We start from the raw sequence: 17,346 nt of genomic DNA on the forward strand, positions 1-17,346 counted from the left end.
TCCCCATTTTCAGTAGCTGGAGAAATAGTTATGGGATTCTTAATTTGTTTGGGGTTTTCCCCAAAATAAAGCCAACATAATCTGTAATTTTGCAAATAGTAGAGAAGACAGAAAAACAGAATTATTCTGGCTGCAAAAATGGCCTTAAATAAAGAGAAATTCCAAGATGGGGCGTTCCCTTATTTGTCAGTGACTGACAGGTCTGATCCTGACCTGAAGCTGCAAATGGACTGCAATATCCATTTAACTGGCATGTGGAACAACTCCCAAAGGAAAGGGATTTTTAAGGTGAACTTGCACACGCTTTTTCCAGTTCTGGATTGTTTGTTCTGTGAAAAAAAAAAAAAAAGAAAAAGTATCTGGATTGAATTCATAAAGGGAAAAGTACTTTAAAATAATGATATACAAAGATGGCAAACCTGGACAGTTAAAAAGCTTCATCGGAGCCTTTAATACACCAGTATAATGAGGATCTATCTTTTCCTGCAGAATGGGAAGCCAAATTACTAGTGATGCAGCCTATTCTGTTTTTTTCTGAGCCAGGAAGGCCTGGGTGTATTTATAAAATAGTCTGATATGCATCTGAAGTTAGGGAGAAAAAAACCCTTTTCCCTGAAAGGTAATCTGCAAAAAGTTCTAAACAAGATTGTAGGAGAAAAACTATATCGTTATTGTACAAATTGACTACATTGCAATTTAACAAATTGGAAGTAATTGTCTTTCATTTGAAATAGACTGCTGCTTAAACTTCTATTCACATAATTTTTGATAAAACTGTATGGAAGAGCTGAAAAAAGCCAGTTAAACTGCAAAGTCAAGCCTTCTTTAGAATTTTCTATTTAATTTCAGCTTAGAAACGATTCTTAATGAAAAACTATAATAAAGTTTGCCTGAGTCATTTATTTATTCATTGCAAAAAAAGTTATTATATGGCTTTAGGAAAGATAGGCCAATTTTACTTCATTAGGTTTGGGGTTTTTTTTTAAGATCTTTTAAATTGAATAAGTCTTCATGTTTCAGCTTAAATTAAGCTAAATAATTTAATTAGTAAATCACTTTTATACAGTTATAAACAAAAATAATTTGAAAAAGACGACGGTGTCCTTTTCAGTTGCCTGGGACATTTTACAAATGTGGTCTAAACCAAAGAACTCAGTAATAACCAGTTTGCTTAAATTTAAATAATAAATTTGAGCAAACTTCATTTTTTGATCATGAGTTATTTTGTAAACAAAAAGAGAACATTTTGTCATTTAGAAGGCTTTTTTTGGTCAGCATTTTATTTCAGGAGACCCGCAGGTGCTCTTAAATGTGCTTGTATAGGGTTGTTTATTCAGGACTTTTTTGATGAAATGCAAATTGATTTTATTTTACATTCAGACAGCACAGAATCATCAGTGGTGCTATATGTGATCATTAAAAACTAATCACTTTCCAGATAGACCTCTCTACTTAAAACACTCACTTCTCCTCTGGAGGTGTCAAGCTTTTGCTTCTTTTTTTTTTTTTCTTGTGGAAATTAGGGATGTTTGAAACAAAATGGCAAGATACTTACTGCTCCTGTACTAAACAAAGACAGTCTCTCTTCAGTCAAAGACAGCATGTTATTAAAAACACAGTATCAAAAGATTCATAGCTGAGACTTCGAATGAATCATAACAACAGTCATCTCCAGGCTTGCTATCCAGATCTACTGCTGCTGTAATGGGAGGAAGGGAGCACGTGTGTGCTTTGTGTGTGCACGCGTGTGCATGCAAGAGCAAAGGACGGGATGGGAGTGGTATGGAGAAAGGGAACTTTGAAAAAAGGGAGCTGAATGTTGTCGGGAAACCTCTCAGACTATGTTCCAGCTCGGTGATCACCTACATGCAGAGGCTAAATTGATTTCACAACCCAGAAGAACATTACTTCTTGTTTCATCCCTTGGGGCACAAACAACTTTCTGTATGTTTGCAATGATGCTAATTTTGTGTTAACTGTGGAGTTCCTTCTCTAAAAATGAGGAGTCTGAAATTCTTATGTGTTTTGCTCATTTCTCTTGAAGCCTTCTTGTTTCTTCTTATATACAGACATGTAGGAGCCTTTGAATTTAGTTAGGTGACCCCGTCCTAACCCTTGAACCTGAGACAGCGTTTCTGTAGCTGACTGCAGCAAGCTCCTCCAGGGCAGGAAGTCACCTTGCACCCCGGTGCTGGTCTCCACAGCTCTGCTCTGTTTTCTTTCAGGAGAGAAATCTTTCAGCCTTCATCAGAAGGAGATTCACATGGAAAAATCATGTGTTCTTATTCCTGTGAAACAACACAATTCTCAGCATTTAAATATATGGAGTAGGGAGAAGCAAGCAACCAACTGACTGTGGCTTAAAAGCAGTTCAAGCTAGCGTGTTTTATTTTCATTTGCAACAAGCCAAGAGCTTACATGTGTCACTTAACGCAATTAAAACTGATTAATGGTAACTCATTAAGCTGCAATAACTTGATTACCTCCAGTTATATGTGCACACCCAAAGATTAATTTCCTGTAACCTGAGCAGAAAACAAACCTGTCCTGTAGTCACTGATACTTGCTGGTTTTGCAGCCTTGCTTAGGGCTAGATAGCGATTCCTGTTGCATGAACAGTCCAACCACAGCACTGCTGAATTGGCCTGGACTCTTCTGATCGAGTTCAGCTGTTTTCTGGATCAAATCCCATCACTACACCTTCTGGTTTAATCCAGTCCCTCCTTCAACCCACAAGCCAAACTTCTGCACTGCAGTAACTCCTTTTGCCTGCCATCACCCCAGTGAGCTCCAGGCAGGCTGCCTTCTGATTTTAGAAAGAAAACCACATATGCTAGTGAAGCACACCGACAAGTCCACGCTCTGTCTCTCTTTAGGAGTCAGTATTTCTCTGTCAGACTTAATGCAAGCCAGTTTCTCAGAGCTGTCTACAGTACTTCTCTTACCCAAATGGCTGACTTGTTATGATAGGGTTAAAGCTTGATGGCTGTTTGGGACAATATGATACAGTTAATTTCCTGAGTTGTCCTATGATCTAGTACATCGTGCTAGCATCCTTCTGCAAGTGGCCCAGTAGATCAGTAACTAGACGTTTTCCTCAGGCAACTTACCCAAGTCAGATGTTAGAGTGCAGTCTCTTTGGAAAATGCTTAAACTTCCTGAGCATAGTGCCTCTTCCAAAGGCACTATGATACTCTCATGGGAGATGGAAAAAGTCTGATACCATTCCTATAACACATTATAAGGGATGGGAGAAAATAGTAATACTTGCAATTTTTTTGAGTTAGTCAGCTGATTTTGATTCCAGCACATTCAGCAAGCACCCAGATGACACTCAGCCAATTTCTCTGTTGGTTCTGAAAAAAATCCCTGCCTCTTTCAGTGAAACGCAAATCACTGACAACCTACTGACTACCTGAGAAAAGCTATAAGGCAGTTTCTGTCACACTCTAGGATGCAAGGTGATGTCTCAGTGGGCAGAGCACTGGAAGATGCCTCTTGTCTCTAGTCTGTCGTAGCTTTTGGAGGCAGGCCTGTGCCATCTCATACTAGGACTAGAGAACCGTTTTCAAAGAATAATAAATTGAGATGACATGACTTAAGCGCTATTCATGCACAATAAACTAACTTGAAGCACTATGATTTCTGAAGCAGCAGAATCTGTACTACGGACTAACCAAGGCAATCCTGGATTCTCCAAATATAGATGATAGGAAAGCACAAGCTGCATAGAGCAGCCAGCCACCTCTCCTCCTGCTCTCTGTCCTTTGACAGACAGGTTCTGTTGGCTAGTATTATTACATGATGTTTCCATTACTAAATCGTACTGCAATTTGGAATCAGATTTCATTGCTGCTAAAATCTGAATCTGAGCAACGCACATATTTTCAGCACGTATAATCCATATGTTTCTTGTATGATTATTTGGCTTCTCTTATAAACTGGACCAGAAAAAAAATACTAGTTATTAGGATGAACAGTGGGCTTGCATGAGTGAGTGCAAAGCAAAACATAAATGTCTCATTTAATAAGTCGTATTTTATAGCATGCTATTGGATAGTCTCTCTGAATCTGCCCTGTATACAGAAATGGGTGGATGTCATATTTAATCCAAATTTAGAAGTTTACACTGCAAAAGGGGGCTGCAATAGATTTCAAACAGAAATAAATTCAATAGATTCAAATAGAAGGCTACTTTCATGTTGGTATTCTTTCACATTTTGTGCATTTTTGTGTATGGACAGCATGGATTTTCCCTTGCTTTTATTATATTTGATATGTTGCAATAAAAAAAAAAAAAAAAAGAGAGAGAAAGAAATTGCCGAAATGGAACTCTAAAAAGGGAGTTAGTTCTTGTCCCAGTGTGACAACTGCCTTAGCTCCTTGCTACAGAGCACAATGCAGGGTTGCCAGACAGGCCTATACCCCAGGGCTTTTCAAAGTCTGTTGGCAGCTTTTTTCTTTTAAAGAGGCTATGTCCTGAGTTTGTAGCCAGAGAATCCAATGCAGAGTATGCCAGCTGGCTTTAAGGACTGACTGGCATTCCGAGCCAATACTTATCCCAGGGAGATAAGGGAGTTTTTCATTCGAATAGGGTGTGTAAACCAGCATGATCATGCTTCAAAATGATACAGAGTGTCAAGAGTCTTTACACTACTGTCATAATATCATATATAGATTGTACAAAGATGTTAAACTTTCAGTTATGAAAATTTTTGTTTGATGTCTGAAGTTGATTTGAAAGTCTTAATAAGTGCTGTCATCTCCTTCCTAGTTGTGTGGTATGGTTTCTGAAAGAGCTCAGAAAGATTTCCTTCAAATTCTATCCCCACTGTGCTTTTCTGTGACTCCATGAGATTCTGTGGCACAGTGATATCAGTGCTAACGACTGAGTATGCTGATCAGTAACTGTATAACTTTGCCTTTATTACAATTGTTATTTCAATTTGTAACCTGAAAAGGATAATTGTACATTAAAAACCTGTTTTCAACCTACATAAAACTTGCCAGGGAGGACTGGGCATTGTGAGGAAGTGCTTTTCCGTTGCCTTGTTTTTTAGGAGCATGTCAAAAAATAATGATTGTATTTTGACCTTATCGTGTATCAAGTTGGTCTAAATATGTTTTGTACATTTGCCCCCTCTATTTAAACTATGCTTTCATTTTTCTGTTTATGCTTCACATCGACAGTATGAGTCTGCAAGATCACTCCCCTGGTGTTCTTCATATTGTGTGTCTAGAAAGTAGTAACTTGAGTTTACTATGGCTTTTATGAAGATAAATCTTACTCAGGCTCTTCCCTGCAAACTCCACACTGGCAAGTGCAGATTCTCACATTTCTAGTGGTCTCTAAATTCTGAGATTCACATCCCCTTAATGGATATCTTGAGTTTTTTCAGATCATATTCAGAAAAATAACTATTTTTTTAACTGTATCCTAGCAGGTCTGCAGAATGTCTCTCTTGCTACTCCTTTTATTAAATGATTAAATTAAATTATCCTGACTTAATTAAGAAATAAAGCTTATGCAGTCACCCTGTCTATCCTTGTGCCTGCTTCTCTGTCTGTCCATGAATATATCTCCAAGTTCCTCTTTAGTGGGAGTAAAGTTAATTACCTTCCTATAATTGGGATAGGAGGGACAAATTAATGCCATTCTTGAGGAAGGGAAGGCAGGATTTTTATACTTGGTATTTGGTAACAGTCAGCTGCGCATGTACATCTAGCTTCTGACCCTGAATAGCACTTTTATGTCTTCTCCACGGTGAAGACCATCATAGGTGATATGGGGAGAGTTCAAGTATGTCCCATAGGAGAGGTTAAGAAACAAAGAACAGAAATTTGCAGAAGACCAGGCTTCATCAGGCTTCATCACTTTAATTTGGCAAATAACTTGCAGTGCTTTATGTACTCTTTGGTCTGCTATTGGATATTTGGCCTATGTTTTATGAAACACTGATTCATCTCACGGGTACTGTTATGTGCTTTAACAGTCTTTTTTGGTGGTGGTGAATTTGATTGTTTTACATTTTTTGGCCAGGTGACAATTATTCTGCTTTCAATTCTGACTTTCTTTGAAATATGAACAAACAAACAAATATGCCCAGCATTCTAGTTAACTGAGTCCTCCTAATGGCTATCAGAACAATTTATTCTAACCTTAAAGGTAAACAGCTCTGTCTATGTTTAGAAGTTTGTGTTATATTATACAGGATTTACACTCCCTCTTGCTGCTTCTGTATATAGATGTGCGGCACTATGCTGTCCAGAATTCAAACAGAATCATCTGCCAGCTTCCATATCACCTGAGAAGAAAATAGCAGGGCACTCATACATTGTAGTGTTTTAATACACTGCAGTACACTGTGGATCAATAACACTTTGATTAAATCATATGTTCTTGCACTTTTGTACAAAAAAACCCTTCAGTCTGCTTTCTTGAAATCTGTCACAGAACAATGTTTTTATGTTTAAATATTGTTTTGGATAAACACAGAGGATCAGAACTTGAGTCGTTCCCCATTTACAGGATGTGATAGACTAAATTGCTGCTACTGTTGCCTGCCCAAGAAGCTGCAGTGAATCATTTTATACCACAGGTGCTTTAGACATTTCTGTTCCCTTTTTGTACAGCCTCACCTTTTCCAGATTTCCTGACCCAATGTGAATGAAAGATTACCCACCACACTATACCATTGCTTTTCTGTCCAAGCGAATCTGGCACGTGTTAGACTACTTTGTGAAAACTTTGGATATCTGTACTTTCAGCATTACACTTTTACCAAAATAATGACCATTTCTGTCATTTTAATTCTTGACAGAAGGGGCATTTGAAGTGTGAAAATTAAATCTTGAATTGGTTTCACTATTAAATTAATACTTAATAATGGTTCCTCTAGAAAATAACAAGCCACAGTATTTTTCAGCATTCCACAATGAAATGCAAGAGCTCAAATAGGATGAAGTGTGAAAATTAGAGGAGTGGAGCGATCCCATTTTATGAAAAAAACTCCAGGGCAGAAGGCCCAGAAACACATACTTGGTGTGTCTCTGAATTGCCTTATCATTTACTCCTTCAAGGAGTGGAGAAGACTTGGGCGGGGGGGGGGTCTGATCCATGTGTATAAGTATCTGAAGGGAGGGTGTCAAGAGGATGGGGCCAGTCTCTTCTCCGTGGTGCCCAGTGACAGGACAACGGGCAGAAACTGAACCACAGGAAGTTCCATCTGAACATGAGGAGAAACTTCTTCGCTGTGAGGGTGTCTGAGCACTGGAACAGGTTGCCCAGAGAGGTTGTGGAGCCTCCTTCCCTGGAGATATTCAAAACCTGCCTGGATGTGATCCTGGGCAATGTGCTTCAGGTGACCCTGCTTGAGCAGGGGGGTTGGACCAAATGATCTTCAAAGATCCCTGCCAACCCCAGCTACTCTGTGATTCTGCAAAATGACTAAAGCAGGAGTCCTTGCTTTACATAGCTGTGCCTCTTTACAGTGTCAAAAAGATAACAGTAGAGAAAATGGTGATCCAAACTGATAAACAAATAGTAAAAATATTTTTTTAAAAAGGAAGAAGTGAACAGATGTTACTGAGAAACAGGTAAGCCGACTGCTTCATCAGCAGTGGAGAAAAATCTCTTCCCGTGCTGATGGGAGGGATGTGAAGGGAATTTTCCTCCCTGGCTGACTGAGGAAATCATTGTTGTCCAGATGCTTCATTAAATTATGGTCTTGAGAGGCTTTCTGAGTAACTAAAGAAAAAATCAAGGTCTAAGGCATTTCCTGATGTTTTCATGACCCAACAGAAATATGAATAGCTATTAAACCCAACTGGTCATTAATTCCCCTGTTATTGCCCTAGGCTGATCATGTCTGTAATAACTAATTGGATTCGGTTTCATTAGACAATTAAAGCCTCTAATTTCCTCCCATGGTGCTAGGTTTCTTCCAGTTTGGTGTGGCGATCGGGCTTACACTCTTTCTGCTCGGTCTGGGACTGTGTTTGCACCTGGAGCAACTCCTTTTCCAACTGCTCCTGCAAATAACTTATTTAAAGTGCAGACCTCTTCCATAGGATCTGTAAAAATCTAATTCTCTGTTTCAACTAATAGGAACAAGAGAGATGAGAGAGATGGCAATAAAAGCAGCTACAGAGATATTAAGTGTCGTGATCATTTTTAATATTGGGGAGCTTTGTTTCATCCTTATGCATTTTTGGTTGTATTTACTGGGTTTTTTTATAGGTTACTATAATACCTGCAAATACTATCTTGTGGGCAGTATGTAAATTATAAGAATGATTTTGTAGCAAGTTAAATCAACTGATTTGTCAATCATATTTCTGCATTTCACAGGAAGCTTTCTTGTGATTAGATTTTTATCAATTTGGAAATCTTAAAATATGTTAAATACTCATACTTTATGCTTAAAACTTTAAAGAATATGAAAATAGCTCAAAAGCAATGGTAATTTCTGGTGAATTATTTCAGATGTGAAAGCTCATCATGGTGAACCCACTGCAGAAAAATATAAGCGAATAGAGTCACAGTAGATTTTGGTTTAGGAAATTTTCATTTTTGGTTGTTGTCTTATGCTAGATGCGATAACTGAAAACTCTTAAAAGTTGTGCTTGCTCCCGTGGCCTCCTGCGGGTCTCTAAGAGAGGCTTCACTCCATATGCTCAGCGTTATCCATGTGATTCATGAGCTCAACGGCAGCTCATTTTCAAGATTATATTTTTTGAAAACTGTTGGAAGTGACAGCTTGCCATACGCTGCATATCTGTTACGGGCATTCACCCCAGCACTTCATTGGCAGTCGCAGTTTCATGAGTGTTTCAGAGGAGAATGACTATCTGCGCGTAGTTCAGTCTCCCATCTTTTTCTTCCTGTGCTTGTTCGGTGTTCCTTTAGCACAAGCTGTGACTACACATGGTACTTTGTGTGTAACTTGAATATTTTATTCATGAGGTGAGTGGGAATTACTTCACAACATAAGCCAATTTATTCTCGCAAGTTTTTCAGTGCAGAAGAGTTGAAAGCCCTCTTCTCCTTCCTCCCCTCTCCACTGAGGCACGTCATCCCAGCGGCTCGCTCCTACGTCACCCAGTGTGGTGTGGGTGAGGTTGCCACAGCAACAGCACACACTAGGTAACACCCCCTATAACTACAGATGTGTGCGTCAGTTTAAAAGTTTTACTAGGTTTTTATTAGTGTGTGATGCAGTCCCCAGTCATATGCAGTTACTAGCCTGTCCTGCGCTCGCAAATGATCTATTAGTAACCCTTACAGCAGTCATTCTCCCTATTAGCTGCCCTGGGCCCTGCCAGTGAAAATAACTCTGGATACTTCCAACTGTTAAGGCAAACCTGGTTATTTCTTATGCTAAAGCCATTCCAGCTAATTCCAAACAAGCGAAAAAGAAAAGAGGAGGGGGAGCCTTTGGGATGAAATCTCCAGAGGTCTGTCCTGTTTGTTCCTCTGTCCAGCGGGCACCGTAGGAACTGACTGGTGCAGCAGCCATCCCATAGACATGTCAGGCCACTGGACAATACGTACGTCGATCTTTCCTTTTCAAAAGAACCTTTAAAGCAGCTGTAGTGCGTAACTGCTGAAGAAGAAACTGGAGTTGACTACGGTGAACTGTAAAACCTAATTTTATTTCTAATTAAAGCAGCAGCCGTGATAAAAGTTTTCCGTAATATCTAACTTTCAGCTTTGCTCATTTTTTCAGACATGGAGATGACTTGATTGTGACACCATTTGCTCAGGTAGGCACAATTTTGCCATGTTTCTCACATGATCTTGCAATTTAAAGGCCAGAAAGACCAAATCAACTGTTTTCCACTGTTAATATTATACATGCTTGCTTTCAACAGGAAAAAACCCTCTATACAAAAAGTAATAATCTTCCTATTCTATTACCTATACCTCTCCTTTTCTTAATGCTCTTGATTACCTGAAAAGTTGCAAAAGTAGCAATGTGATAAATATCTTGAAACTGGTCTCCTTTCAAATACCATAGCAGACACAGTGGTACTATGCACCGATGAAAACAAATCTGCGTTCTCTGTTACTCTATAGCTGTTTATAATCATGGTTTCTTCTTCTGGACATCTTTTACCTGTTCAATTCAAGGTAATTTTTAGACGACAGATAAGTTTTACACAGAATGCTTATGTTTCTTCACAAAGCTGGATCTATTAGTTTGATTTTTCCATTCAGCTTCTGGGTTCTATAAAATACCAACTCAAAATTCTGTGTAATTTGGATAGAAACTACCCAATTTTTAGCAAAAGAGCTGTCTTGTCATATACGGAAAGTTAACCCTCATAGTCCTTGAACTCATGATAATAGGTTTTTCCCCTGTAGCAGATAGGAATGAAAGTTAATTCAGCCTAACTAGAGAAAAAGAAAAATTCAGGAAGCTGTATGTGTTTTAAGGCATTGAAAAGAAAGAGAAAGGTTGAGTCACACAACAGTCTGAAATAAGAACACCGTGTCCAACTGAAGTTTGAGTACGCAGGTTGCTTTAGTCTAATGCTCTAAATATGCAAAATGAATATTTATTTAATAGTTTATTATATACTTAATTCTCCATTATACTTATCTCCATCTGAGTTTTTATCACAAATTATGCCACATAAATAAGTCAGGTTACAGTATTCCTCAGAAAACAAATACTGCACCACATTCACTGATTTTTTTCTGAGACAAAACACGCTATTTGCTTTAAAGGTGGTTTGGTATTCCTGTGGACATAGATGGATGTGCTTCTGCAATTAGAGCAGGAGCAGTTGGACATTAATGTTACTTGAACCAAGGTGTCATAATTGATTATTTGAACACTTTAACGCTGTTTCAGTGTGAAACACTGTTAGCAGTGGTTTATATCTCCCGTTTTCCTTTGCACTGACCAGGACTAAGAGTACTCACAAGATGAGTTATCACATGGCACGTTCCCCCCACACAAGGAGAATTGAAACGCAGTCGAGAGGTTAGGGGAAGTGCCTCACTGGTGGAAGTGACATCTGATTATGCTCTTAAGAAAAATTAGCCCTTATCGAAAAATGATTTGTATGAGCAAAATCCCATCTCCTTGTGGAGCTTGCTCATAGACTACAACTCCAGATAAGCACCGGGCCCATCCCTCAGATTTTCTTTAGCAGTACTAGGGCCTCACTGAGGACTTCAGAAGTTGGACCCCACATGCTAGTATAATGCATATACCTCATATAAACCACCGTTTTGGTTTCTTCTTAATAAGAGCAGTACTTCCTGATGTAGATTCTTTTTGTTTTGTTTTGTTTTGCAAAGAGCAAAGGCACTGTTTTAACCAATTTGGGACTTCCTAGTGACACATGCATGTGGAACACGTTCTATTTATTTCAAAACGTCCTTATTTTCTTCAGTCATGCAGGAGGCTTGTTTCATATGATTGTGAGCCACCTGGTGGTAATAGTTCAATTTTTAGCATTTCAATCACTATTCAGCGTATCACCATATCACCATGGTAGCCCAGTTGCATACTATCTTACCAGAGGCAATGAGGAATGCTATGCCTGTCACATAGCATCTGGCCCCAGACAAGACAATTTACTATTTTTATCAGAAATAGGATTCAGTAAACTAAATAAAAATCTATCACAATGATATTATTAGTTGCACTTCCTTATAAAATAACATAAACCAGCTGCTCTAATTCTTAGAATTTCACTTTTCAAAATAACATAGTTTGAATGATTTGAAATTTAAGAACCAACCTTATAGTCTTTTAACACCACAGAGGGTTGAATAATTTAATCTGCTTAGGACTATTCACATATAACTTGATTTTGAACTTAATATTATTTACTTAGAGATTAAAACCTAATTTGCAGGTTGCCTTTTTTGCTCAGAACTCTAACTCTGGAAACATTAAGCACAAGTGGAACCTCTGTGGTCAGAGAAATTGTCACTTAAAGCAAATTATAATGAAAAAGTGGAAATGGGAATATTATTATATAAACTGCTGCTTAATATTATAGATGCAGAAATAATCAATCTTATATTCAATAAATCAAGTTGTTTAGCATCAGAATTCACTGCAACCAAAGGCCAAAGGTTTGTTGTCACTCTTATGTTCATTGCTATGTCTGTGGAGACCCCTTGCACTTGCAGAAAGTGCCAAGGTATGCTCGTAGTGTGCTATAGCAGCTGGAACACTGGGCAGATACTGGACATTTTACCCCTTGTCCAAGAAAATCGCTATGTAACCTGCCAGAAGAACAAAATAGAGGGACATACAAGTTATACAGTCAAGTCTCCACTTCCTAGAATAACAGGGATTCATAATGACTCGGACAGTGGAAAAATCGGGACAATGTGCATAGTGATCTGAACTAAACAGAGACTCCCTGCTGTCTCTTCAGGGGCCCAGGCTTGGGTCTAGACTTACGAAGCTTCAGTTCGTAACTGGCCCTGAGCTGTCTTGCAGCTCTGCACGCTCCTTTTTTCAACAGTCCAAGTTCTAAGTGTCATATTATTTCAGATGTAACACAAACCTCAACTAGGTTCACGTGCAGCAGGTACAGAGACATTTATTTAGGTCCAGCAGAGGCAGAGCTAATAAGCATAGCTGTATCTGAGGCGACTCACTGAGGAGTCAGCTCCCAGTTCTAGGTGCACCTGAATATATAGCCAGTTTGAGTCCAACAGGGCTTATTGAGTAGGAACTTACAGCCAGGAAAATGGACTACTTTTTTTCATGACTCAAGACAACTCCGGGAGCCACGTAGATGTGTTTATATGTGGTGCAGCGCTGCCTCTAATAACCACAGCACATACAAGCAGTCTCAGCATCCTGGCATAGGTAGATCAGAACCCAGACAGACAGACCAAAGAGAACTGAAAACTAACTGCAGTCAATAAAATGTACGTCCTTCTTTAACATGCCTAACTTTTTTACTTTTATCCTTTCTCTCCTTCCACTTTTAGCTCATCCTTTCCTTTTAAAATATTTTCTCATGTACTTCCTCAGCATTTTCTTAGTATTTTCTGTCTTCATCTTTTACGAACACAGCATCTCCAGTCCTGTTTTGTTCACTTCACGCCACGTTCCCATCTAGGTATATCCATCATCTAGACATAACATTTGTTAATGTCACAATATCCTGGGAATGCAAATTTTATAGAATAAAATTACTTTCATTCAGTGCCGAATGTAAAATACGTATGTTTGCCTCCTTGTCCTGATCTTTGTAAAGAAAAACATAATGAAATGGATACTCCCTAACAAAGCAACAAATGTATTAATTTAACCCATCTGGGAATTGCCTACAGTAACTTGGACTCTGCTAATCATGATTCTCTCCTGAATATTTGCTGTCTGTTACAAGCTTTTTAGAAGTCCTTTATGTGTTGCCAGCTTCCAACCCACTTGCTTCTTCACTTATAAATGTAAGGGGCTGTGGAGACAGGGTTGTATCCTCCTTGACTCAGACCTCAAGAGCCCACATTCCCATTCCCAACTTTGTTAGTCTCATTCGAATGCGTGGGTTGTCCAGGGAACCAAACCAGTCTGGGCTGAGAAACAACCACGACCGACTACCACAGGGACACATCAGCGATTAGTTTTGCTGCCTCCTCTCATTCCCTGTCAAGTTCTAAATAATTAATGGTTCCCTCTCTGACATTGCTAAACTGCTGCTCCCTAGTCAGACAGATGTATCGTATTATACTTACGTGGTACAAAATTTGATGTATTTATCCAATTTCCATCAGTGGAGACTGCATATGCTACTTACAACAAGAAGACACTCCTCTATTGCCTCCTTTAGCTGCTGTCTTGCCTAGAAGGAAGCCCAGACAGGAAGTACTTAGTTTGTATCACCTTTTTCCATGGGCAGATCTTGCAGGAGTCCTCAGACATTTCCCACCTGCTCAGGTGATACCTTCCTCTAACTCTGGCCTTCTGTCCAAAGTGCCCATAAGAATGGGACCCCTTAAGGAAGCCACTTTTATTTTTCCTGCCAGGCTGGACAATCTCATTCCCTTTGTCCTTTGAGGTTTGTGGGGGCTGGGCTGCAAATGGAAAATTCTCTAATCATTTCTAATGCATGAAGCAATAGGCTTGAATGGGCTATTATCTTCCAAACATGAATGCTTTTATGGTCACTTTAGAGAACTAAGTAGTATTCTGTGAAAAACTTTCCTCCTCTTCAAGTAAGGCTCTTTAAACAAATGATGAGTTGTTTATGAGGAAAAAAAAAAGAAAGAAATGATTGCTCTTGCATTACAGACATGTTATTGTTAAATAATGGTCAAAGGCCTCAGACATTAAACCAATCCTGGAAACCTTTTACAGTTGTCTTGCAATGTCCTTTCCTTTTCCTGTCAGCACAGTGGAGTGCAGATAAATCAGTCTTACCTATGTAGAAATTTAGGATGCAACTATTTTGTCTGTTCCAGGTGCTGGCCAGCCTGCGTACTGTACGGAATAACTTTGCTGCATTAACCAATTTACAAGATCGGGCACCCAGCAAGTGAGTGTCAGTTTTTTGAGACTAAACTTTTTGCAGTGGTACTTTTTAAATTTTGAAATGAAGAATGACAAGATTAGATGTTGCAGACTTCAGTCTGTCACTAAAATTGTATAAATCATGTGATGATTAATGATTTTATTAATCCCTTGAAACCGTTATACCTGATAGCTGAGACAAGGGCCCCATCGCTTACTAATTGCTCCTCTATTTCTGTCTGTGCATAAACTTGGAGTGGTTTTTGTGGATTTTCAAAGATTTTCAATAAATTTGTTATATGTTAAAGATGCCGTTCTCCACCCATCCTTACCTCACTGTATCAGTCCAGCAAATTCTAGCTTTCTTAAATGAGCAAAACAATACACTGAGCTGTTTGCCCTAAAGATTATTGCAAAATATATATTCAAAAAACAAAATGAAACAAATTATAATTTACAATGGCCATGTTAGAGTAATGATAAATATGTATACGGATCAAACTTCAAGCTAGGTACAAGTGCTGGGTAAGGTGCAGGTTTTTAATGAACTTGTAAATTCTTAAAATATTCCCCTGCTGGAGTTCCCAATCTGGAGAGAGATTTGAGGGTGAGTTGTGAATTTCCTTCTGCACTAGAAAGAAATATCTATACTATAAAGAAATATTTCAACTAGAACAAATATTTGAACTTTTTTCTTGTCAATGACAGTATGTTCCAGCTCCAAATAACTTCCCAAGGAAAAGTATTTTCTATTAGATTGTTCAAAGATTCAGTAATCTATAAGATTATCAGGCTTATACCTTTTTTCTTTTCCTTATCAGACGGTCACCAATGTGTAACCAACCATCTATTAACAAAGCAACTATAACAGGTAAGAGAAGTTAACGTGATTGCAAATTCATCTGTGAAAGCACCATGGTTTTCTAAATTTAACATTTATGAAAACTTAAGTTTCAATGAAAATTGAATTTTAAAATAGTAACCTAATATTCTTTTATATACTTACATCTATTTTATTAAAGAGAGTTTGAGTCATGTAGTTGTAAATATTTTTGGTTACATATCACCACCAGTTCGTTCTCAAATTTTTGGTAGTTCTTTTTTTGACATGATGGTCCTTGTTCTCCATTTTTCTTCCTAGATCAGCATGTGAGTGTGTCATGATTACCTGCATTAGTAACTTTTTGCAATTAAATGTAGTAGAAAGAACTGATATGAAGAACAGATTGATTTTTATTTGGGAGGTGGAGTTCTGTAGTTATACTGAGGCAAAGTCTTGGCATTACAAAACTTTAGGCAATGAGGGGAAATTTTCAAAGCTAACTGTAGTGATTCTATTTCTATAACATTTAGGTGCTTAAAAGAAAAACAATTTATTTCTAAAAGACACTTATTTCTAAAGAAATATGAACTTGAAATCGGGATCCTAAATGACATGATCACTTTTTAAAATTTTACTCTGTAACACTTTTGGTTAGTATTGGTATTGCTGGAATTAGTATTTGGCAACTTGGGTATCTTTATGGGAACACACCTTATTTCACATCATCTTTGTTAATACATGTTAATCAATGTGTTCTTACACAGTGTAATTTTCCAGGTAGTTACATCCTCAATGGCATGCTGGTAGACTAAGAGAGCATTTGCTTTGCCTCTAAATAAACATGGAGAGACACTTAGTAAACAGATAATTTATCATTTAAACAGAAAACTAAATAAACATGGAGAGACACTTAGTAAACAGATAATTTATCATTTAAACAGAAAACTTATCATTTCCAGAATTTTCAACATGATTTTTTTTTCCAGCTGGAACTTGGCTTGATTTTTACTGATTATCTTCAAACTCTTGTCTTTTTAGTTGTATAATAGGATTGTAACTCAAGGAACAAACAGTAATTTAGCTTTTTTTGAAGAGAAGTGTGGCTTTGTCATGTTCAACAGTTCTTTTCTTAGGCTTCGAACGTGATAAAATGCTTAGTTTTTTTCATCTATCCACACACCATATACACATTTACCTCTAAAAGATCCAGCCTTGGGAGTTCTGTACTTTTTTATTCTCCAAGGAACTCAGTTTGTAATCTGAGCATTTGTGCTTAGGGCTCATCGGGAACAGAAGGTTAAACCTTATAAATCCACTCTATGCACAGGAAAGCATCCTCAGTTAAGAATGTTTTGCAATCATCCTTAAAGTCATAGTAATTAAATAAATTGGGAGGGCGGATGACAGAGAATAAACGCATAGATCGCTCATGACCTGCTTCTTGTAAAATCCTTTGTTAATGTATTCCTTGAAGAGGTAATTCTGGATGTTGGTTTCAAACTACCATCCATGAGCCATTTCAATTATTGATAGATGTTTCACATATTTTTAATTGTGAGCTTTACTTGTCTCATTCAGCACAGTCATCCCGAAGTCTATTATCTTAAATGGAGGGCAGACAGAGTTTTCTGAAAAATATGTCTCTTTCCTGTGGTTCCAAGGAACTAGCTTTAGAAAGTCTATTTTACAGTAAAATCCCTGATAATCAAAGAAAATGTGATATCCAGAACAGAAGATATGCATGCACATGAACATACAGCAAGCCCACCTCATATGCTCTCCTACTGCGGTTTGCCTGAAGTCTGCTGCTTTTCTCCAAGAGGAGAAACTGCTCAGACAGCAGGACCCAAGACACGCTCTGCTGGAAGTTAATGTTGCTCTTTTTAAATTCCCCACTGATCTGAAGGTTTCCATTCAGTTAATCTCCAGAGTACACTGTACATGTCAGAGACAATAAATCATCTGAAGTTTAGAAGGAAGGTAGTGTGGTCAGTGGTGCAACTATTCTAGAAAATGTTTCTGTGCCAAGAA

The 17,346-nt window shown here is 38.1% G+C and overlaps 1 protein-coding gene across 6 annotated transcripts in view; it reads left to right on the forward strand.

Annotated features, from left to right (window-relative positions):
* LOC104146908 (3',5'-cyclic-AMP phosphodiesterase 4D) overlaps positions 1-17,346 on the forward strand; it is a 401,542-nt gene that overhangs the window by 280,758 nt on the left and 103,438 nt on the right. For all 6 annotated transcript variants that reach the window (XM_068927370.1, XM_068927371.1, XM_068927374.1 and 3 more), the window contains exons 3-5: positions 9,729-9,765; positions 14,444-14,517; positions 15,314-15,363. In XM_068927370.1, the coding sequence (XP_068783471.1) occupies positions 9,729-9,765; positions 14,444-14,517; positions 15,314-15,363 (161 nt within the window). The remainder of the gene's footprint in view (positions 1-9,728; positions 9,766-14,443; positions 14,518-15,313; positions 15,364-17,346) is intronic.

This window comes from Struthio camelus, chromosome Z (assembly GCF_040807025.1).
Source record: "Struthio camelus isolate bStrCam1 chromosome Z, bStrCam1.hap1, whole genome shotgun sequence".
NCBI classification, from domain to species: domain Eukaryota; kingdom Metazoa; phylum Chordata; class Aves; order Struthioniformes; family Struthionidae; genus Struthio; species Struthio camelus.